The sequence below is a fragment of the Balaenoptera acutorostrata genome, chromosome 5 (genome assembly GCF_949987535.1).
Source record: "Balaenoptera acutorostrata chromosome 5, mBalAcu1.1, whole genome shotgun sequence".
In the NCBI taxonomy this organism is placed as follows: domain Eukaryota; kingdom Metazoa; phylum Chordata; class Mammalia; order Artiodactyla; family Balaenopteridae; genus Balaenoptera; species Balaenoptera acutorostrata.
Window position 1 is genome coordinate 36,547,407 of NC_080068.1, and position 26,014 is coordinate 36,573,420.

General features: G+C 38.0%; 1 protein-coding gene and 1 pseudogene across 1 annotated transcript in view; one reads left to right on the forward strand and one right to left on the reverse strand.

The window, feature by feature from the left end:
* Positions 1–26,014, reverse strand: part of DCHS2 (dachsous cadherin-related 2) — a 309,593-nt gene that overhangs the window by 157,932 nt on the left and 125,647 nt on the right. Inside the window, exon 2 of the mRNA XM_057546964.1 lies at positions 6,132–6,323. Coding sequence (XP_057402947.1) covers positions 6,132–6,323 — 192 coding nt within the window. The remainder of the gene's footprint in view (positions 1–6,131; positions 6,324–26,014) is intronic.
* LOC102999360 (peptidyl-prolyl cis-trans isomerase A-like) lies at positions 12,343–12,835 on the forward strand (annotated as a pseudogene).

The following is a 26,014-nucleotide window of genomic DNA, read 5'->3' on the forward strand; positions in this document are numbered from 1 at the left end:
CCCTCATGATGGGCAAGAAGGAGAAGACAGCCGCCAGTATGGAGAAGAAGTTGTCCAAGTGCTGGGGAAGGAGGAGACCCTGAGGTTCTGATAGCCCATTTCTAAATGCTAGATGCTAAAAAGACTCAGACAATAGAAACACTGTGATTCCCCCACTCACCAATGTTGAATGTGTCATTCTCCGCTCATTCTGAGAAAGATGAATTGATCCTATCACTACACAAATCTTTGGGTCCTGCATTTGGCACCCAAGACCTGGGAGCCAGTCAAATCATCAAGAGGTCCTTTAGGTTAAAGCAGGTATCAGACGGTAGCCTGGAAGACACAGCTAATTCTTCTTGGTGGTTTCCACAACAGTACAAGGGATTACATCCAGGACAATGACAAGTATGCCTTTAACCTGGGCACATTCACATGGAGTAAGCTGTCACCATGAGGGACGGGGCCACACCCAGGCTGGGCTGCCAAAGATCCATCACTCCCCAGGGGACCATATTCATCTGTGGAGGTTACTGGAAAAGTTCAACAAAGGCAGACAAACACACCCTGCATTCAAATAAACTCCAACTAAAGTCTGAGGAAGGAAGAAAAGGAAAATGGGTGTGGACTCAGAGTACCCATTGGGGAATAGAGCTCACTCCAAGAGCTGGCGTTTAGGCAGGTGTGGTTCTGGATCATCAGACACTGCTCCTTGGGGGTGTCTGTGATGAGGAATGGGAAGAGAGCCTGAAGGGCAATGATTTTGATTAACTGTACTTTTATGACAGCTGGGTCAGAGAAGAGAAAACGTAAGTGAGAGCAAAAAAAAAGTGAAACCCAAAGGTGATAAGCAGGGATGTGGGAAAACCGGCAACCAGGAGCCCCTGGAGGGGGTTAAAGTGGCAGATGCTGAAGATGGGACCATGATCACCATTGAACAAGAGCCCTCCACCACAGGCGACAGGAAGGAGGAAGAGGGTTCAGACAAAGCCAGTGGCCTCTGATGGAGCCAAGTCCTCATTCCAAAATCATACTGGTCCAAAAGCACAGGCTGCTCTACGTTTGTGGGGCTTGTTTGAAGCAGGTGACTTCCAGTTCATCCCCAATGACTTGTACTGCCTTGATTTCTACAAGATGGAAGAATGGAAGACTTTGGTGAGATGGATCCAAAAACAAAGAGCGTCTGCAGGAGGTAAACTTGGAGAATGATGGAGATGAGTTAAAAGACTCAGAAGGAAGAGATAAAGATGAGGAAGGTGATGACCAAAGAGGAAAGTGGGGAGGAGGGTGAAGAGGAGGAGCACATTGGTGGCGCCTGACCAACAGTATGTGGACTCTGCCCAGGACTGAGCAGTACTGAGTGAAGTTTTCTTGGGATGCTGGGACCTGACACAAAGGAGAAGAAAGTGCTGAGAGTAGCCCATACCATGACCCAAACTTTCTTTGATGATTTAAGATGCTACTCTGGGCCAGAAATTAAACTGAGTAGTGAATTCCCTGCATACGACTGAGTGTTATTTCCAAGAAATTGGAGTGAAACAAGGTGGCTGCAAAGATTTTCTTTTGTATAGTCTGATGCGTACCAGGGTTCAGGTCAGCCCTTTGCCATCCTCTCTGGAAAGACTCTGCACCAGGGCAGTGTGTTGGCTGCATCTCCCTTTTCTGTATCCTGATGCTTTGACATACAGGGCCTTGCTTGTCCTGGAGGGACTGGCAGGGGGTCAGGTGAGAATGCTTTTCCAATGTAAACCAACACTCCCAACCACTTCCTTTATTGGCTCTCACACTCTGAGCCACTATTCACCTGCCCTAATCACCCCACAGCCAGGTACCAGATAACTAGAGACAGCCTTTATGCCCCAGGCCACTGAAACTATTCTATCTAGCCAGTCTTAAGCCTGCTTATTCTGCCTCTCCCATTCCTTCCCTTGGAAACCACAATAAAGGCCCCTACCCAAAGTTTCCCTCTCCCCCTCTGCCTCCTGACTGACCCAGTGCTTCCCGTTGAGCACACACCATGTACACTCCCTCCCAGAATGTGGCATGCTCTTCTTCTTGGGATCTGTGAGTATAACAATCTGTATTTTCAATGGCAGTTGTCTCCTTACTCATACCTGAATAATAATAAAATCTATATTAAAACCAGGAAGGGTGCAGACCAGTTCCCATCTCTAACAGAGCTGGGCTTAGGATATCACCTCAACAGGAGGATGAGACCTTGAATATGAAGTACCCACAGGAAGGATGTTTCTATTCTAACAAAACTGGAATATGTTGTACTTTGTTGGAGAGTTTTCTATCTACAAAACAAGGAGTTTTTACAGAAGAATATTCTAAACATACAAACACTGTACAGAATATTCACGCACATCATCGTCTATAACAAAATACCATAGCGGGATGGCTTATAAACAACAGAAATTTGTTTCTTACAGTTCTGGAGGCTAGAAGTATGTGATCAGGGTGCCAGTATGGCTGGGTTCTGGTGAAGGTCACAACTTCTTGATGTGTCCTCAGATAGCAGAAGAGGTTAAGGAGCTCTCTGAGACTTCTTTCATAAGGGCACTCATTCCATTCCTGAGGGCTCCACCTTCATGACCTAATCACTTTCCTAAGGCCTCACCTCCTAATTTTATCACCTTGGGCTTTAGGATTTCAACATATGAATCTGAGGGGGACACAAACATTCAGACCATAGCAATCATGAACCTGAAGATTGTCTCTTCTTTGATTTCTAAAAAGTAGCAAAAGCTGCTACACTGTCTGTAAACACTTTCTCAGTTATCCTGAAAATAAAATACCTTTTAACTGGAGAAAAAAAGCATCTCCTTTGTTCAATCTGGGAAAGCTTTATGGAGGGATGGTGTGGTTAAAGATAAATTTGAATTTTCAATAGAGACTGGAGAGCTGAGAGGGAAAGAAGGTATTCTTCATAGAGTAAGTGTGTAGAGTAGGTTCAATATGGAAACAGAAAGAAATAAGGAGGTTTAAATTAAATATCTAGGTTGATTTTTCATTCCACTGCCAATGCTCCTAATTAATGCACTACTTTTTGGCAGTAAAAAATTTCTGGCATAAAGTGATCTTATTTCTATTAAGATAATTTCTACATATACTTTTATAAAATCATCCAAAGAAACCGACTAATTAGAAACAGATGTTCAACTACTGCAGTATTGGATTTAAACTGGTTATGGACTCCTTTTACAATTGTCTCAAAGTCTATTAAGAATATATTTCTGAAGGCTTGGGTAAATGTTTGTGTATGCATATACTGAGTTTTAAATAATCACATAGACTTAAATTAACCTAAACTCCTCTGTTTACTCTTGCTTTTGTTTCCTACTTCTTTTCTTACATTGAAGCAAAAATTCCTGAAACCACATAGAGAGGGGTTGTTAAATCTAACCAAATACATCATGGTAATTTTATTGAGTTAAATGACTTTATTTTCATGTTAGTTTCTACATGATTACTTGTAATAAATATATTTAGACTCATCTTTTCCCATCAATTCATGTCTTAAGTAGGTAGCTTCTCCCACTAATTTCAAAAGAGAAAGATTAGACCAGAAAGGTGTTAGCAGTACCAATCTACACAAGTAAGTAGTAGGCAGATAAAAAAAGAAATAAGGAAAGTCTCCAAAATAGACTAAATGAAAAAAATGTGTAGAACAGTGCATAGAGAAGACTGCCTTTGCTGTAATGTAATAAAAGTTGAATAAGCTGTTTCTAAAATGTACTTGGAAATGTAAATGGTTAGGAACAACAAAGGCAATCTTGAAAATGAAGGACAAAGCTAAACAAATACATGATATCATGACCTATTATAAAGCTAAAGTAATTAAGATAATATGCAATTAGTACAAAGGTAGACAAAGAGGTCAGAAATAGGGTGTCCAGAAATAGACACACACATATACAGTCATGTGATTCATGACAAAGGTGACACTACATCACAGTGAGGGAAGAGTGATCATTTCAGTAAATGGTGCTGAGTCAACTGAATATCCATATTGTGAAAAAATAAATGTTCCTTCCACTAGATTGAAATAATAAGTGTGAAAAGTAAAGCAATAAAATTTTTGGAGGAAAAAACAAGAGAATACCTTCATGTCCCCAAGGTAAACAAATACTTCTTAAAAGGACAGAAAAAGTATTAGCTGTAAAGGGAAACAAATGGATAAACTGAGTTTAATCAGAATTAAGAATTTCTGTTCCTCAAAAGACTCCACTAAGGGAGTGAAAAGGCAAGCCACAGAACTCACAAGATAGATGCATAAATATATCCAACAAAGGGCTTCCATTCCAAAAGTGTAAAGAATTCATACAAATCAATAACAAAGAGAAGCCAATAGTACAATAGAAAATGGGTAAAGAATTAGACATTTCACAAAACAAGTTATACAAATAGCCAATAAATATATGAAAAAGTTCTCAATTCATCAGTCATCGAAGAAACGCAAAGTAAAACTCTAATGTGATACGCTACTTCGCAGGTACAGAACTGTTATAAGTAAAAAGACATTAAATACCAAATGTTGGGGAGGATGTACAACAACTGAAATTGGTGGGAGTATAAACTGGTACAACCATTTTGAAAAGTTGTTTGATTTTCTTATGACATAGCAATTCCATTCCTAAATATATACCCAATATAAATGCCTATATTTTTTCAATAAATTACATGTATAACACAGTTAATAGAAATGCTATGTGTCATAGCCTAAAATGGATTCCATCAATTACAAAACAGATTAAAAATTATTGTAAATTCACATAAAAGAATAATATAAACCAATGAGAATAAATGAACTATTGCTACACGCAACAGCAAGAATGATGCTCACAAATAATGTCCTGTAAAAGAAACAAAAAAAAAAAACACATACTGTATGAATTCATTCACTGAAAGCTTAAAAATAGGCAAATAATGTTTGGTATTAGAAGTCAATAATGATTATCCTTAAAGGATGGGAGGGATGGTCACAGTAAGGGGCCGAGAGAGGGGCTTCCAGGGTACTGGTAATGTTTCTTCATCTGCTCCTATGTATGTTTTCATTCTGCAAAAATCCATTGAGCTGTACACTTATGATTTGTGCAATCTTCTGCATGCACTTTATACGTTAGTTTAAAAGTTTACCCAAAAAAGACATAAAAGCCAAATTGAAGGTGTCCCCACTGATCCAAGATGGGTCAATTAATATGAACATCAGAAAGGATAAGGTCAGTAACATACAAAACATAACAAATATACAAAAAATACAAGAATTTATAACCAAACTAGGAAAAAAATCATCAGTAATGTTTGGAGATGGTGAACGCACCAACTCATTATTCTAAAAACTGATAAAGTGAAAGAATCAAGCATTATACTGCCTTTCCTGTATGAATTAGATTTCAGTGTAATCAAATAGTTGATGAAAAAAACATTCTTCTTAATTGAAGAATTTCAGATAATAAATGCAAAAGGAAAGACAGATTTCAAAAATCACCCTACTGCAACCCTTAATGAAATAATGGTATGTGTCTGCTGATGTAATAAGAAGCACAGAGCACCACCTATATAAAGCCAAAACTAATCAGTCTCTGGCTCAAAATGCCAGTTTATAGGAACTACGATAAAAGAGCATATTAAATGAATCCTAAGGATGTAATCAGCCACATTTAGAATATGGAAAATTTACAAGACAATTGATCAGATTTTTTCTAAAATAAATACCGTAGAGAAAAGGTAAGGGGGAGGAGTTGGGGACTAACTGTTACAGATTGAAATTTAAGGAATACAGCAATCAAATCCATTTGTGGACTTATTTGGATCTTGATTTAAACATGCCAACTATCTCAAGACATTTTCAGGTAATCCAGTAAATTTTAAATGGAATGGATATTAGATATTATTACAGAATTACTGTTAATGTACTATAGTTGTGTTTTTAAAAAGTCATTATCTGTTAGAGATATTATTGAATTATTTGCAGATGAAATGATATAATGTCTGGTATTTGCTTCCAAACATTCCAGCAAAGGAAAGAGGTAGGGATTTATGAAACAAGATTGGCCAGTTGTTGATTGATAATCCTTAGTATTCTCTAATACACACACAGTGGTTCACTTTTGAGTATGTTTAAAATTTCATACATAAAGACTTACCCCATCCTTAGCTTTCACCAAGAGATCGTAGGTGGCTGGATCCCTTTCCCTGTCGATATCTTGAGAAACACAGATTTGCCCATCATGTGGGTCTATCTGGAATGCTTGAGGTGCTTCATAGCTTTGGAATCCAGCATAAAGAGAATATTCAACAAAGCCATAGAGTCCTGCATCTGCATCGGAGGCTTTTACCTGCGAGACAGGAGGTTGATCAGTGAGGAAAGAGAAATGCTAGCGTCACCTCTCAATGGATCATGAATCATTATCCTGATGTGCACAGCCAAGTAGCCTGCATAGCTATTCACAAAGTGTAGGCTTTGGTTTTCTCTCTCTCTTCTCTTACTTCTGCGACAACTCACCCTCACTCTCCTCCTCCCTTTGTGAGGTCTCCTTTTCAGTCTCCTTTTCTATTCCTTTACTTTCACGTGATCTCTGAAAGTGTGAGTTCCTTGGTCCATTTGCCTTCTTATTCCACTCACTACACCTAAGTGATCTCATCCAATCTCAAGTATTTAAATCCATATAATAACCACCTGATAACATACCTGTGGATTCCCACTCATACCCAAGCCATTCAGGTGATGGGCTCAATGCTCACCCTCACCCTTTCAGAGCAACAAGGGAAGGACAAGGAAATCAGGCACAATTACTAGTAATCCAACCCAACTGACAGAATTCACCCTGGAGCATGAGATTTGAACTTCCCAAGCCAGATTTCCTTCCAGGGGTAATGCCCCCATCAGAGCCCCAACAGTCATGCAGACTGAACACTACACAGAGGTGCCCTGCCCAGTGGCTGCATGGGGGTGAAATCCAGCCAGTGCTCTGCTTGGCAACAGGTGCACTTACATGGAGCTGTAATGGCACAGAGGAAAGGGCACCTTTCTCTTTGACCATAAATACCATTTATGTTAGCCATTGTCATATGCCTGGTAGGAAAGACGAAGCAAGTGGAATTATGAAAACACTTAACTGATTTATATTAACTATGGGAGTATACAGTGAGAAATACCACAGGCTATTTATAAAACTCAACATATTCTTGAGCTCATAGGCTTGGTATAATTCTTTTGATTTGCAACCCAATTAATAGTAACAGCAAACATCTAAATAGAACTTACAATAAAAGAAGCACCTTAAGGGAAGATCGACCAAAAGAAGAAGGAGAAGGAGATGAGAAAGAAGAGGAGGTAGAGGAAGAAGGAGAAAGAAAAAAAAGTAAAAGAACTATATGCTACAGAACAGGTACTATTCTAATTGCTAAACATACATTACATACTTATAACCTATAATGAATTCCATTTTACAGATGAGAAAAGTCAGGCTCAGGGAGCTAAATTAACATGCCAAAGATCACATAGCTATAAAGGGTCAAAACTACGATTCAAATCCAGGCAGTTGAACAGCAGACTACACGCTCCTAATGATCATGCTATCCTGCCTCTTGTGTCATCACTTGTCATTTCATTATTTCATCCTTTATTTACTGAAAAAATACTCCCCAAATCCCCTGACCTTCCTTCAGGGAAAAAGTTGCTAGATCAGGTGTAACATCATTCCAAGTAACTCTTTACCTCATATGAAAGTGGCTTTCTCACCAGAATATCATTTACATGAAAAAAGGCAACTGACAGTGATGCCTGTGCTCTTGAGTCTTAGCTGAACCTTCTATTCCCCATGGCCAAATTCCAACTGAGTTCCAAATGGTAGAAAAATAAAGAGTGATGGCTACTGAAAATAAAAGAATTAAGCAGATCAATTCAGAGAGCTCAATGTCCAACTAACAGACATTCCATAAAAAGAGTACAGAGACAATGAAAGAAAGGAGCAGCTCTTGTTTGGTTCATAGGCCCTCAAAGCCACTACGATACGGGAGAAGGAGAGAGTGGAAGAGGCACTCTGGTTTTTAGCTTCCTCAGCTCAGAAGTTAGGTTCAGCTTACATGTCACTGGCCAGAGATAGTTACATGGCCCCAACCTAACTCAGAGAGAGACTGAGAAAAGTCAAGGATCTCATAGGCATTTGGTGAATACAGTCTCTGCCAAAAGTGTCACTTCATCTCTATAGGAAGACACACATATAAGATTATGTAAGTCACCAAGTGGCCTCTCTATGTAGTGAAATTTAAGCAAATGGAAAGTCATACCTTGAGAAGTCTCCCAGATGTTATCCTACTACAGATTTCATTTTGGCAGTCCTACATATTTCTGTCAGGCTTCTTGGAGGGAGGTGAAATAGAAGACAATCAATCACCTACAATACCTACTGTTCTCAATTAAATCTAGATTGAAAAAAAATCTACTTTTCATCAATACAATATACATGCAGAAGCTAAACCTTAATTATTATGCTGCCTAAATGAAACTCCATCCCAATAACATGTTCAACAAGCACAAGTTCTCAAGAAGCCTGCCCCTTCATCCTTCTATATCTTGAACATATAACTAGAATTTGACTTTGGGGGTTATCTGTGTAGCCTAGCTCAATCAGGGGCAAGTTTGCCCCCATGAAGACATTTGGCACTGTTTGGAGACAGTTTTGATTGTCACAACTGGGGAAAGGGTGTTACTGGCATCTAGTGAGTTGAAGCCAGAGATGCTGCTAAACCATGCAGAGAACAGACTTCACAACAAAGAATTATCTGGCCCCAAATATCAATAGCACTGAGGTTGAGAACCCCTGCACCTGATGAAATGCTTAACAACTGGCAATATTATTTCCCTCTTTAATTTTTTTCAGCTTATGACACAGCCTTTAAAATTTATCTTCACTCTCATCTATCGCATGTCCTTGGGCAAAATTATTCATCCTATGCAACCAGCTAACATGTTTGTGAGTTATTCTTCTCATCAGATGGGCTGAACCAGGAAATCCACAAACTTCCCCACTACAAAGAGCTAAATTCCAAGTACATTTGGTCTACTCCATTCTGTCAGCTGTTAATTATTTAGTAGCCTCACGTTCCCAAAGACACCAAATATATCTTCTAAAACCATATGGTATTCTCAATAACTTTGGCTTGATTGGAAGATAAATACAATGACGTTTAAATTCTAAAACTCCATTCTCAGCCTGTAATAGGACATATTAACAAATAATGTGGCTTATATAAAACAAGTTTCCTTATTTCCACTTTTAAGAGCTTTTTTGTCATCTGGACTTTTGGCAAAGCAAAATGTATGGAGTCAAAAGTAGGATAAGAGTACCGATCTCAATTTATGTTAGCAGTTCAGATCCTGAGTTTCAGAATCATGAAGTTAAAACGTATTTCTCCTTGTTTTTACTCAACTCCCTAAAAATATTGGCCTAATATACCAGAACAGCATTTTCCATCCACTAATAATTGGTTTTGAATGTCTACATATAATTTGACATTTTAAAGAGGTCTACATTTTCCAATTTCCATTGACTTACACATAAAACTTAGATAATTTGAAATAATAGAAAATGGAAATGACTTTGCCAAATCTTCAAGAGAAAATCCTGATTAGTAAGTAAATAAGCTCAGTGGGCCCTTTCTTCAGAGACAGCAGCTTAAATCAAAGAAAGAAGCATCTGGTCAGAGTCTATTATCACAATCTTATGGTGCTAAACTGGGGATCTAGAGGAGATCTTGGGAGGAGCTTATCCTTGAATCTACTCAAAGAGCCACACTACAGCACCCTCAATGCCATCCTTGTATTCCTCCTCTCAATCTCAATTTACCTGCTTTTGACTGAGAGGAATTTGATAATTTTTACTTTAAACTTATTCTCAGAACTGTTCTCCCTTAGTTTGGTCTTTCACAAATTTAATGGAGACATTATAAAGATTCAAGAAATTAATAAAATATTGATATCTCCCTGATTCCATTATTAGCTTCCTGAAATTTAAAGAATTTTTATCACTTCCTTCATTTTAACATCTGGTTAAGGATTTTTCCATATGAATGTGTCACGGAGGCAGGGACAAATTGAGAACACTGGTTCTTGAAAACATGTTTTCATGTTCTACAAACAGATTGGATCTATTTGCCTTCCCACCACCAGCATATAACCTCCCTCTACTTGGGAAGATATCCTCTTCAACAACTGGGCACCTGCCCAGCCAATCACATTGGCACCCTGAAACCCAAAAGTCAACCCAGAGTCATAGATAGGGTGATATATTGTTAGCAACACTGTCCTTTACCTGTTGCTGGGCAATCATATCACACTTAATTCAGTGATGTCTGTACAAAAGCCTCAGAGCCCAATCAAAAAAATGAGTGATAAACCAAAAAAGTCCTAGGGAAAAAAAAGTGGCTGCACTTAAAATTTAAAATTAAATAATTCACTTTAATTTGTTCTTACTATAATTTCCAAAATTTCTACCATGAGCATAAACCAGTTTGAAGAAACAAGGTTATTGACACAACATACTTACACACAGAACTTGAAATAGAAGAAAAGGAGACAAAGGAATCACAAAATAACTTCTTACATTGAAGTTCTTGGCCAACCATGGATCCTACAGCTAAAACAGGATTATAATATTTCAGTGGAAGCTGGATTCAGGATTGGGGAGCACATGGAATCAAGTATGCCACTCTCTGAATACAATTTTGGCAAGTTCACCAACGACCAAGTCTAACAATCAAGGCTGGGCCCGTATTTTCTACACCACTCAGCTGCTTATCACACAGTGAATCATCTCCTTCTCACTGAAGCACTTCCTCATCAGACACCACACTGTGACTCTCTTTCTCCTCCTACACCTCACTTACCCCCTTCAGTTTACTTTACTGCCTCTGTGTTCTCTTTCTGACCTCTGAATACTGCAATACCTTGGAGCTCAGTCTTAGGGCCACTTCGCTTTTCAATCCTCAGTCATTGCCTGTATCAGGCTGAAAGGTGGTCCCCAAAAAAGACTTGTCTGCCTTCTAGTCCCTGGAAACTGTGGATTTTACTTTATTTTACAAAAGAGTGACTATTACCTTATATTTCCAAAGATGTGATTAAGGATTTTGAGAGGAGTTTATCTTGGATTACTCAGATGAACCCTTAATCCTGTGACAAGTGTCCTTATAAGAAAGAGGCAGAGATATCCCACAGATAGAAGAGGAGGAAGCAATATGGCCATGTAGGCAGAGAGTGGAGTGATGCAGCTACAAGTCAAGGAGTACTTTACAGGTAGCAGAATTTGGAAAAAACAAAGAAGGGATTTTCCCTTAGAGCCCCCAGAGGGGCCAAGGCCCTGCTAGATTTTGTACTTCTAACCTCCAGAACTATGGGCAACAACAATTTCTGTTGTTTTAAGCCACGAAGTTCATGGTTATTTGTTATAGAAGCCCTAGGAAACTAATACATACCCTGAGTGATCTGACCCAGGCCCAGGGCATTAAACCAACATATATTCCCCCAATACTTGGACTTGCGCCCCAGATTTATGCATCATCCAATTACACCTCCTCTCAAGTGACTAATAGGCACTTGCAATGTACTACGACCAAACAGAACTCTTAATTCCCACCGCTCCAAAATCTGCTGTCCTCCCAGTGTTTTTAGTGAATGGCACCACCATTCACTTATTGTTTTGGCAGCTAGAGAGATACTACTGAAACGACACCAAATCATGTCACTCTCCTGCTCAGAATCTTCCAGTGGCTTCTCATACTTATAAAATCCAGCTCTTTCATTTGACCCCTTCTCTGACCTCACCTCCCACTTCTCTCTGACTGACTCACTCCCCTCTGGATACACTGATCTCCTTGATGAATCCACCAGCTTGTATAACTTACTCCCTCACTTCTTTCAAGTCTCTGCAAACACCACCTAATCCCCCCAGAGGCCTTTCCTGATCACCTTACACAAGAGTGTCACCCTCATCTCTGCCATCCTCTGTCCTTGCTTTGCTTTTCTTCAGAGCACTTATCTCTATACTTCATTATATGTTTTTATGTATTTGCTTATGTAATATTTGTCTTCCCCACTGGAATTACATCACTCTTGCTCCCTGCTACATCCCCAGCACCCACAACAGTACTACCTGGCTCAAGATGAAGATGCTCTAAAACTTTGTTGCAGGAACGAAGGAATCTAATATTGTACATAAAATGCAAGCATGTTTTAGAAATAGCTTTTATAACTAATCTAATCTATTTTGACTTTAGAAAAATCACGTAAGTATAAGAACAAGATAGCTTTACAGATACAAGGGCCACCCTCCTGGAGCTTCATGGCACTGCCCAGCCATGGTCACTCCCACCATGCTCTTTGACATGGCCACCGCCAGCGAGCTCTTGGGTCACATCTCCTTTGAGTTGTTTCCAAACAAATTCCCAAGGACAAGCAGAAAACTTTTGTGCTCTGAGCACTGGTGAGAAGGAATTTGTTATAAGGGCTCCTGCTTTCAAAGAATTATTCCAGGGTTCATGTTCCAGGGTGGTAACTTCACATGCCATTATGGCACTGGCACCAAGTCCATCTAAGGGAGAAATTTGATGATGATAATATTATCCTGAAGCATAGGGACCCGGGTATCTTGTCCATAGCAATGCTGGACCCAACATTAATGGTTCCAAGTTTTTCATCTGCACTGCCAAGACAGAGTGGTTGAATGGCAAGCATGTGGTCCCTGGCAAGGTGAAAGAGGGCATGAATATTGTGGAAGCTGTGGAACGCTATGGAACTAGGAATGGCAAGATCAGAGAAAACATCATCGTTGCCCACTGTGGACAACTCTAATAAATTTGACTTGCATTTTATCTTAACCACCACACCATTCCTTCTGCAGCTCAGGAGAGCACCCATCATCCCTGTCTGCATGCATCATCCTATAATCTCTGTGTTCTCACTGCACTTCTTTGTGTTCCATATTTTCCTTGTCCCCCTCCAAGTCTTGCTGGACTTCAGAGTTAAGTTTATGATTATGAAATAAAAATTAAACAACAACAACAACAATAAAAGAACAAGATATTTCATAACACCCATCAAACACTCATTGAGGAATATTTTTTATTCCTAAAACACAATCCATTAATCAACCTATATCATCATAGAATAAAATCCAAAATGCTAAAACTTGCAAAAGAAAAAGAAAAGTATCCTCAGGCATGTGGAACTATTCAGAAATTGGAAACAGAACTGTATTTTATTTTCACTTTTTAAAATGTATTTTCAGAGAAGTTGATAGAGCTGTTAGATGAATAAACTGAATATATACTCTCAAGTTACAATTTAAAAAAAGGTTACTGTTCTGATAATGTTTTTATTGTCTTAATTGAGGAATGGGATTAAAAGACCATTAATCCTACTACTTATTGCCCTTCTCCCCACCTCCCCCCCAAAAAACAGCCAAAGGAAATTTTGTGAAAAGAGACCAGTGGGTAGGGGTGGGGTGGTAACTTGTTTTATGAGTTATTACAGAGTGTTAAATTAAAAAACAGTGTGATCTCAAAAAAAAGAGAGAGAATTAGCAGGCAGTTCAGCAGAACACAAAAGTAAGACATGAAAAAGATCTTGGTAAACTTATTTTTTTTTTGTATATTACAAAGAAAACATCATAAACCACTGAGGAATGTGGGTTTATTCACATAAGTTGCTAGAAAAATTGACAAAGTACATGGGGGAAAAAATCAAGTTTGCTATTAACCTCACACGAAAATAAATTCTACACAGATATGTTAAATGTAAATAATGAAATCATTTAAAGCACAATGAATATATAGGGGAATTCTTGGCTGATTCTTACATTGGAAAGAAATTTCAAAGCAAAAAGGAATTACAAAACTAAAACAGATGGACAGAAATCACAAAGGGAAAAGTCAATACAGTGACTACATAACCGTTTAAAACTACACTATGTCAAAAATACCACACACAAAAAAATTTCAATGCAAATTAGTTATGACATCTGTAAGAAATGTAAAAAAATAGTTAATATGGAAATAAATTTTTAAAAATAAAAATATTGATTTCTCATTACAAAATATTTAGACAAAGGACATAAACAATTCACAGAAGAACAAATGTGTGTAAGATTTTCAACCTCACCTGTAGTGAAATAGGTGAAAAATAAAATAATACGTTTCAAGTACTGGCAATTATTAAAATTGGTGACCATTAAAATAATTGGCAACTATTAAATTAATAGCAAATTGGCAATCATTAAAATAATATATTAACTGTGGCAAAGATGAAATAAATATGCTCCTTTTTTTTTAAATGTCTTTATTGGAGTATAATTGCTTTACAATGGTGTGTTACTTTCTGCTTTATAACAAAGTGAATCAGTTATACATATACATATGTCCCCATATCTCTTCCCTCTTGCATCTCCCTGCCTCCCACCCTCCCTATCCCACCCCTCTAGGTGGTCACAAAGCACCGAGCTCATCTCCCTGTGCTATGTGGCTGCTTCCCACTAGCTACCTATTTTACGTTTGGTAGTGTATATATGTCCATGCCACTCTCTCACTTTGTGCCAGCTTACCCTTTCCCCCTCCCCATACCCTCAAGTCCATTCTCTAGTAGGTCTGTGTCTTTATTCCCATCCTGCCCCTAGGTTCTTCATGACCTTTTTTTTTTTTTTTTTTTTTAGATTCCATATATATGTGTTAGCATACTGTATTTGTTTTTCTCTTTCTGACTTACTTCATTCTGTATGACAGACTCTAACTCCATCCACCTCACTACAAATACCTCCATTTCATTTCTTTTTATGGCTGAGTAATATTCCATTGTATATATGTGCCACATCTTCTTTCTCCATTCATCTGTTGATGGACGCTTAGCTTGCTTCCATGTCCTGGCTATTGTAAATAGAGCTGCAATGAATATTTTGGTACATGACTCTTTTTGAATTATGGTTTTCTCAGGGTATATGCCCAGTAGTGGGATTGCTGGGTCATATGGTAGTTCTATTTTTAGTTTTTTAAGGAACCTCCATACTGTTCTCCACAGTGGCTGTATCAATTTACATTCCCACCAAGAGTGCAAGAGGGTTCCATTTTCTCCACACCTTCTCCAGCATTTATTGTTTGTAGATTTTTTAATGATGGCCATTCTGACCGGTGTGAGATGATATCTCATTGTAGTTTTGATTTGCATTTCTCTAATGATTAATGATGTTGAGCATTCTTTCCTGTGTTTGTTGGCAATCTGTATATCTTCTTTGGAGAAATGTCTATTTAGGTCTTCTGTCCATTTTTGGATTGGGTTGTTTGTTTTTTTGATGTTGAGCTGCATGAGCTGCTTGTAAATTTTGGAGATTAATCCTTTGTCAGTTGCTTCATTTGCAAATATTTTCTCCCATTCTGAGGGTTGTCTTTTCATCTTGTTTATGGTTTCCTTTGCTGTGCAAAAGCTTTTAAGTTTCATTAGGTCCCATTTGTTTATTTTTGTTTTTATTTTCATTTCTCTATGAGGTGGGTCAAAAAGGATCTTGTTGTGATTTATGTCATAGAGTGTTCTGCCTATGTTTTCCTCTAAGAGTTTGATAGTGTCTGGCCTTACTTTTAGGTCTTTAATCCATTTTGAGTTTATTGTTGTGTATGGTGTTAGGGCGTGTTCTAATTTCATTCTTTTACATGTAGCTGTCCACTTTTCCCAGCAACACTTATTGAAGTATGCTCTCATTTTTAAAGCCTATCTGGAAGGTAACTTTGTTTTTACCATATACATATGGTAAGCATTCTCCCAAACTTAAAAATATACCTTAACCCAGTTAGTATATTTCTAGGACTATATGTAGACAAATATTTGTATAAAGGACATATAAAGTGGCATTATTTATTCTAAAACTGAAATGTCCACAATTAAAGAATTATTAAATAAATTATAAATTCATCCATAAGATAGAATTCAGTGTAGTCATGGAAACTATGTCTATATATAAAGACATATATTAAGTAAAAAAGAAAAAAAGGCAAGTAGAAAATTATATATAAAATATCCCATTTATGCAAAAAAATCCAATATATATAATAAAAATAAAAGGAAATAAACCAGAAGAGGGAACACTTCCAAACTCATTTGACAAGGCCAGCATTACCTTGATACAAAAAACATATAAAGACACTACAAGAAAAGAACATTATAGGCCAACATCCCTGATGAATATAGATGCAAAAATCCTCAACAAACCATTAGCAAACCAAATTCAATAATACATTAAGAAGATTATGCACTATGATCAAGTGTGTTTCAACATCCACAAATCAATCAATGTTATATTCTACATTAAAAAAATGAAGGATAAAAATCATGTGATCATCTGAATAGATGTAGGAAAAGCATTTGACACAAAATTCAACATCTTATCATCCATTCATGATAAGAACTCCCAAAAAATCAGGCATAGAGGGAATATATCTCAACATAATAAAGGTCATATATGACAAGCTAACATATATGACAAGGCCATATATTACAGCTAACATCATACTGAATGGTGAAAAGCTGAAAGCTTTTCATCTAAAATCAGGAACAAGACAAGGATTTCCAATCTCATCACTTTTATTCAACATAGTAATGAAAGTTCTAGCCAGAGCAATTAAGCAAGAAAAAGAAATAAAAGGCATCCAAATCAGAAAGGAAGAAGTAAAACTGTCTTCATTTTCAGAGGACATTATATTATATACACAACACCCGAGAAACTTAACAAAAAAAGTCTTAGAACTAATAAATGAATTCAGTGAAGTTGCAGGATACAAAATTGATATACAAAACTCCGTTGCATTTCTAAACACTAATAATGAACTATCAGAAAAAGAATTTAAAAAATAAATCCCATTTACAATTGCATCAAAAAGAATAAAATACCTAGCATATATTTAACTAAAGAGGCGAAAAACTTTATATTGAAAGCAATGAGACATTGTTGAAAGAAACTGAAGCAAATAAATAGAAATATATTCTGTACCCATGGATTGGAAGAATTCATATTGTTAAAATGTCCATTCTACCAAAGCAATCTACAGGTTCAATGTAATCCCTATTGAAATTCCAAATGCATTTTTCACAAATACAGAACAAACAACGTTAAAACATGTGCAGAACCACAAAAAACCCCAAATAGCCAAAGCAATCTTGAGAAAGAAGACCAAAGCTGGAGACATCTCACCTCCTGATTTCAAATTATATTATGAAGCTATAGTAATCAAAACAGTATGGTACTGGCATAAAAACAGACACATAGATTAATGGAACAGGATAGAGAGCCCAGAAAGAAACTCACACATATATGGTCAATTCATTTACAACAAAGGAGCCAGGCATATACAATGAGGAAAGGACAGTCTCATCAATAAATAGTGTTGGGAAAACTGGACAGCCACATGCAAAAGAATGAAACTGGACTACTATCTTATATCATACACAAAAATTAATATCATACTCAAAATGGACTGAAGACTTGAATGTAAGACCTGAAGCCATAAAACTCCAAGAAATAAACATAGTGGGGGGACTTCTCTGGTGGCACGGTGGTTAAGAATCTGCTTGCCAATGCAGGAGACACAGGTTCGATTCCTTGTCTGGGAAGATCACACATGCCGTGGAACAAATAAGACTGTGTGCCACAGCTATGGAGCCTGCACTCTGGAGCCCACGAGCCACAACTACTGAGCCACACGTCACAACTGCTGAAGCCTGCGTGCTCTAGGGCTCGTGTGTTGCAACTACTGAGCCAGCATGCTGCAACTACTGAAGCCTGCATGCCTAGAGCCCATGCCCTGCAACAAGAGAAGCCACTGCAATGAGAAGCCTGTGCAACACAACGATGAGTAGCCCCCACTCGCTGCAACTAGAGAAAGCCCACACACTGCAATGAAGACCCAATGCAGCCAAAAATTAAATAAAATTTAAAAAAAATTTTTTTAAAACATAGCAGGGAGGAGGAGAAGATGGCAGAAGAGTAAGACACGGAGATCACCTTCCTCCCCACAGATACATCAGAAATACATCTACACGTGGAACTGCTCCTATAGAACACCCACTGAATGCTAGCAGAAGACGTCAGACCTCCCAAAAGGCAAGAAACTCCACACGTACGTGGGTAGGACAAAAGTAAAAAGAAATAACAGAGACAAAAGAATAGGGGCGGGACCTGCACCAGTGGGAGGGAGCTGTGAAGGCGGAAAGGTTTCCACACACTAGGAAGCCCCTTCGTGGGCGGAGACTGAGGGTGGCGGAGGGGGGAAGCTTCGGAGCCGCGGAGGAGAACACAGCCACAGGGGTGCGGAGGGCAAAGCGGAGAGACTCCCACACAGAGGATCAGTGCCAACCAGCACTCATCAGCCCGAGAGGCTTGTCTGCTCACCCACCAGGGCGGGCAGGGGCTGGGAGCTGAGGCTCAGGCTTCGGACGGATCTCAGGGAGAGGACTGGGGTTGGCAGAGTGAACACAGCCTGAAGGGGTTAGCACACCACAGCTAGCCGGGAGGGAGTCCGGGAAAAGGTCTGGAGCTGCCGAAGAGGCAAGAGACTTTTTCGTGCCACTTTGTTTCCTGGGGCGCGAGGAGAGGGGATTCAGGGCACCGCTTAAAGGAGCTCCAGAGACAGGCACTAGCCACGGCTATCAGCGCAGACCCCAGAGACAGGCATGAGATGCTAAGGCTGCTGCTGCAGCCACCAAGAAACCTGTGTGCAAGCACAGGTCACTATCCACACCGCCCCTCCCGGGAGCCTGTACCGCCCACCACTGTCAGGGTCCCGTGATCCAGGGACAACTTCCCTGGGAGAACGCATGGTGCCCCTCAGGTGGATGCAACGTAACGCCGGCCTCTGCCGCTGCAGGCTCGCCCCGCATCCGTACCCCTCCCTCCCCCCGGCCTAAGTGAGCCCCGGAAGCAGCTGCTCCTTTAACCCCGTCCTGTGTGAGCGAACAACAGACGCCCTCAGGCGACCTACACGCAGAGGCGGGTCCAACTCCAAAGCTGAAACCCAGGAGCTGTGCGAACAAAGAAGAGAAAGGGAAATTTCTCCCAGCAGCCTCAGAAGCAGCGGATTAAAGCTCCACAAACAACTTGATGTACCTGTACCTGTTGAATAGCTGAATAGACAACGAATCATCCCAAATTGAGGAGGTGGACTTTGGGAGCAGGATATATTATTTTTTCCCCTTTTCCTCTTTTTGTGAGTGTGTATGTGTATGCTTCTGGGTGAGATTTTGTCTATATAGCTTTGCTTTCACCATTTGTCCTAGGGTTTGGTCCGTCCATTTCTTTTTTTTACTTAAAAATTTCTTTTATCTTAATAAATTTTTTCTTAATAATTTTTTTATTATTTTTTATTTTAAAAAATTAAAACAAATTTTTCTTTATAAATTCTTAATAAATTTTTTCTTATTTTTTATTTTAAAAAATTAAAAAAAATTTTTCTTCATAAGTTTTTTCTTAATAATTTTTTTATTTTAAAAAATTTATTTTATAAAATTAAAAAATTTTTATTTTCGTAATAAATTTTTTCATAATAATTTTTTTTCTTATTTTTTATTTTAATAGCTTTATTTTCTTTTATCTTACTTTATTTTATTTTATTTTATCCTCTTTCTTTCTATTTTTTCTCCCTTTTATTCTGAGCCGCGTGGATGAAAAGCTCTTGGTGCTCCAGCCAAGCATCAAGGCTGTGCCTCTGAGGTGGTAGAGACAACTTCAGGACACTGGTCCACAAGAGACCTCCCAGCTCTACATAATACCAAACGGCAAAAATCCCTCAGAGATCTCCATCTCAACACCAAGACCCAGCTTCACTCAACGTCCAGCAAGCTACAGTGCTGGATACCCTATGCCAAACAACTAGCAAGACAGGAACACAGCCCCATTCATTAGCAGAGAGGCTATCTAAGATCACAATAAGGCCACAGACAACCCAAAACACACCACCAGACATGGATGTGCCCATCAGAAAGACAAGATCCAGCCTCATCCAACAGGACACAGGCACTAGTCCCCTCTGCCAGAAAGCCTACACAACCCACTGAACCAACCTTAGCCACTGGGGACAGATACCAAAAACAACAGGAACTACGAACCTGCAGCATGTGAAAAGGAGGCCCCAAACACAGTAAGATAAACAAAATGAGAAGACAGAGAAACACACAGCAGTTGAAGGAGCAAGATAAAAAAACACCAGACCTAACAAATGAAGAGGAAATAGGCAGTCTACCTGAAAAAGAATTCAGAATAATGATAGTAAAGATGATCTAAAATCTTGGAAATAGAATAGACAAAATGCAAGAAACATTTAACAAGGACCTAGAAGAACTAAAGAGGAACCAAGCAATGATGAAAAACACAATTAATGAAATTAAAAATACTCTAGAAGGGATCAATAGCAGAATAATTCAGGCAGAAGAACAGGTAAGTGACCTGGAAGATAAAATGGTGGAAATAACTACTGCAGAGCAGAATAAAGAAAAAAGAATAAAAAAAATTGAGGACAGTCTCAGAGACCTCTAGGACAACATTAAATGCACCAACATTCGAATTATAGGGGTCCCAGAAGAAGAATAGAAAAAGAAAGGGACTGAGAAAATATGTGAAGAGATTATAGTTGAAAACTTCCCTAATATGGGAAAGGAAATAGTTAATCAAGTCCTGGAAGCACAGAGAGTCCCATACAGGATAAGTCCAAGGAGAAACACGCCAAGACACATATTAATAAAACTATCAAAAATTAAATACAAAGAAAAAATATTAAAAGCAATAAGGGAAAAACAACAAAAAACACACAAAGGAATCCTCATAAGGTTAACAGCTGATCTTTCAGCAGAAACTCTGCAAGCCAGAAGGGAGTGGCAGGATATACTTAAAGTGATGAAGGAGAAAAATCTACAACCAAGAGTACTCTACCTAGCAAGGATCTCATTCAGATTTGATGGAGCAATTAAAACCTTTACAGACAAGCAAAAGCTGAGACAGTTCAGCACCACCAAACCAGCTTTACAAAAAATGCTAAAGGAACATTTCTAGGCAAGAAAAACAAGAGAAGGAAAACACCTAAAATAACAAACCCAAAATATTTAAGAAAATGGGAATAGGAACATATATATCGATAATTACCTTAAATGTGAATTAATTAAATGCTCCCACCAAAAGACACAGACTGGCTGAATGGATATAAAAACAAGACCCATATATATGCTGTCTACAAGAGACCCACTTCAGACCTAGGGACACATACAGACTGAAAGTGAGGGGATGGAAAAACATATTCCATGCAAATGGAAATAAAAAGAAAAGCTGGAGTGGCAATTCTCATATCAGATAAAATACACTTTAAAATAAAGGCTATTACAAGAGACAAAGAAGGACACTATACAGTGATCAAGGGATCAATCCAAGAAGAAGGTATAACAATTGTAAATATTTATGCACCCAACATAGGAGCACCTCAATACATAAGGCAAATACTAACAGCCATAAGAGGGGAAATCAGCAGTAACACAATCATAGTAGGGGACTTTAACACCCCACTTTCACCAACGGACAGATCATCCAAAATGAAAATAAATAAGGAAAGACAAGCTTTAAATGATACATTAAAAAAGATGGACTTAATTGATATTTATAGGACATTCCACCCCAAAACAACAGAATACACATTTTTCTCAAGTGCTCATGGAACATTCTCCAGGATAGATCATATCTTGGGTCACAAATCAAGCCTTGTTAAATTTAAGAAACCTGAAATCGTATCAAGTATCTTTTCCGACCACAATGCTGTGAGACTAGTATCAATTACAGGAAAATATCTGTAAAAAATACAAACACATGGAGGCTACACAATACACTACTTAATAACGAAGTCATCACTGAAGAAATCAAAGGGGAAATCAAAACATACCTAGAAACAAGTGACAATGGAGACACGACGACCCAAAACCTATGGGATGCAGCAAAAGCTGTTCTAAGAGGGAAATTTATAGCAATACAAGCCTATCTCAAGAAACAGGAAACAACTCGAATAAACAACCTAACCTTGCACCTAAAGCAATCAGAGAAAGAAGAATAAAAAAACTCCAAAGTTAGAAGAAGGAAAGAAATCATAAAGATCAGATGAGAAATAAATGAAAAAGAAAGGAAGGAAACAATAGCAAAGATCAATAAAACTAAAAGCTGGTTCTTTGAGAAGATAAACAAAATTGATAAACCATTAGCCAGACTCATCAAGAAAAAAAGAAGACTCAAATCAATAGAATTAGAAATGAAAAAGGAGAAGTAACCATCGACACTGCAGAAATACAAACGATCATGAGAGATTAATACAAGCAACTCTATGCCAATAAAATGGACAACCTGGAAGAAATGGACAAATTCTTAGGAATACACAACCTGCCGAGACTGAACCAGGAAGAAATAGAAAATATGAACAGACCAATCACAAGCACTGAAATTGAAACTGTGAATAAATATCTTCCAAAAAACTAAAGCCCAGGACCAGATGGCTTCACAGGCGAATTCTACCAAACATTTAGAGAAGAGCTAACACCTATCCTTCTGAAAATCTTCCAAAATATAGCAGAGGGAGGAACACTCCCCAACTCATTCTATGAGGCCACCATCACCCTGATACCAAAACCAGACAAAGATGTCACAAAGAAAAAAACTACAGGCCAATATCACTGATGAACATAGATGCAAAAATCCTCAACAAAGTACTAGCAAACAGAATCCAACAGCACATTAAAAGGATCATACACCATTATCAAGTGGGGTTTATTCCAGGAAGGCAAGGATCCTTCAATATAGGCAAATCAATCAACGTGATACAACATATTAACAAATTGAAGGAGAAAAACCATATGATCATCTCAATAGATGGAGAGAAAGCTTTCGACAAAATTCAACACCCATTTATGATAAAAGCCCTGCAGAAAGTAGGCATAGAGGGAACTTTCCTCAACATGATAAAGGCCATATATGACAAACCCACAGCCAACATTGTCCTCAATGGTGAAAAACTGAAACCATTTCCACTAAGATCAGGAACAAGACAAGGTTGCCCATTCTCACCACTATTATTCAACATAGTTTTGGAAGTGTTAGCCACAGCAATCAGAGAAAAAAAATAAAAGGAATCCAAATCAGAAAAGAAGAAGTAAAACTGTCACTGTTTGCAGATGAGATGATAGAATACATAGAGAATCCTAAAGATGCTACCAGAAAACTACTAGAGCTAATCAATGAATTTGGTAAAGTAGCAGGATACAAAATTAATGCACAGAAATCTCTTGCATTGCTATACACTAATATGAAAAATCAGAAAGTGAAATTAAGAAAACACTGCCATTTACCATTGCAACAAAAAGAATAAAATACCTAGGAATAAACCTACCTAAGGAGACAAAAGACCTGTATGCAGAAAATTATAAGACACTGATGAAAGAGATTAAAGATGATACAAACAAATGGAGAGATATACCATGTTCTTGGATTGGAAGAATCAACATTGTGAAAATGACTCTACTACCCAAAGCAATCTACAGATTCAATGCAATCTCTATCAAACTACCACTGTCATTTTTCACAGAACTAGAACAAAAAATTTCACAATTTGTATGGAAACACAAAAGACCCTGAAGAGTCAAAGCAATCTTGAGAACGAAAAATGGAGCTGGAGGAGTCAGGCTCCCTGACTTCAGACTATACTACAAAGCTACAGTAATCAAGACAGTTTGGTACTGGCATAAAAACAGAAACATAGATCAATGGAACAGGATAGAAAGCCCAGAGATAAACCCACGCATATATGGTCACCTTATCTTTGATAAAGGAGGCTAGAATATACAGTGGAGAAAAGACTGCCTCTTCAATAAGTGGTGCTGAGAAAACTGGACAGGTACATGTAAAAGTATGAAATTAGAACACTCTCTGACACCATACACAAAAATAAACTCAAAATGGATTAAAAACCTAAGTGTAAGGCCAGACACTATCAAACTCTTAGAGGAAAACATAGGCAGAACACTCTATGACATAAATCACAGCAAGATCCTTTTTGACCCAGCTTCTAGAGAAATAGAAATAAAAACAAAAATAAACAAATAGGATCTAATGAAACTTCAAAAATTTTGCACAGCAAAGGAAACCATAAACAAGACCAAAAGACAACCCTCAGAATGGGAGAAAATATTTGCAAATGAAGCAACTGACAAAGGATTAATCTCCAAGATTTAAAAGCAGTGCATGCAGCTCAATAACAAAAAAACAAACAACCCAATCCAAAAATGGACAGAAGACCTAAATAGACATTTCTCCAAAGAAGATATACAGATTGCCAACAGACACATGAAAGAATGCTCAACATCATTAATCATTAGAGAAATGCAAATCAAAACTACAATGAGATATCACCTCACACTGCTCAGAATGGCCATCATCAAAAAATCTACAAACAATAGATGCTGGAAAGGGTGTGTAGAAAAGGGAACACTCTTGCACTATTGGTGGGAATGTAAATTGATACCGCCACTATGGAGAACAGTATGGAGGTTCCTTAAAAAATTAAAAATAGAACTACCATATGACCCAGCAATCCCACTACTGGGCATATACCCTGAGAAAACCATAATTCAAAAAGAGTCATGTACCAAAATATTCATTGCAGCTCTGTTTACAATAGCCAGGACATGGAAGCAACCTAAGTGTCCATCATCAGATGAATGGATAAAGAAGATGTGGCACATATATACAATGGAATATTACTCAGCCATAAAAAGAAACAAAACTGAGTTACTTGTAGTGAGGTGGATGGAGTTAGAGTCTGTCATACAGAGTGAAGTAAGTCAGAAAGAGAAAAACAAATACAGTATGCTAACACATATATATGGAATCTAAGGGGGAAAAAAAAAGGTCATGAAGAACCTAGTGGCAAGATGGGAATAAAGACGCAGACCTACTAGAGAATGCACTTGAGGATATGGCGAGGGGGAAGGGTAAGATGTGACAAAGAGAGAGAGTGGCATGGACATATATACACTACCAAACGTAAAATAGATAGCTAGTAGGAAGCAACTGCATAGCACAGGGAGTTCAGCTCTGTGCTTTGTGACCACCTAGAGGTGTGGGATAGGAAGGGAGGGAGATGCAGGAGGGAAAATATATGGGAACATATGTATATGTATAACTGATTCACTTTGCTATAAAGCAGAAACTAACACACTATTGTAAAGCAATTATACTCCAATAAAGATGTTAAAAAATAAAAAAAACATAGTGGGTAACCTACTTAACACTGGTCTTATAATTATTTTTTAGATTTGACACCAAAAGCAAAAACAACAAAGCAAAAATAACAAGTAGGACTACATCAAACAAAAAAGCTTATGCACAACAAAGGAAACCATAAACAAAATAAAAAGAAAACCTAGGAATGAAAAAATTGCAAATTATATATCTGATAGGGGTTAATATCCAACATATATATTAAAAAAAAACTCATATAACTCAATGGAGAAAAATCTTAAAAAAATAGGCAGAGGATCTGAATAGATATTTTTCCAAAGAAGACATACATGTGGCCAAAGGTACATGAGAAGATGCTCAACATCACTAATCATCAGGAAATGCATATCAAAACCACAATTAGACAATACCTTACACCTTTTAGAAGGGCTTATCATCAGAAAGAAAAGAAATAATAAGTGGTGGCGAGGATATGGGGAAAAGGGAACTTTCATGCACTGTTGGTGGGAATGTAAGTTGGTGCAGTCGCTATGGAAAACAGTATGGAGGTTTCTCAAAAAACTAAAAACAGACCTACCATATGATCCAGTAATCCCACTACTGAGTTTATATCCAAAGGAAATATAAGCAATATCTCAAAGAGATATCTGCACTCCATGTTGACTGCAGAGCTATTTCCAATAACCAAGATATAGGAACAACTTAAGTCTCCATCAATGAATGAATGGATAAAGAAG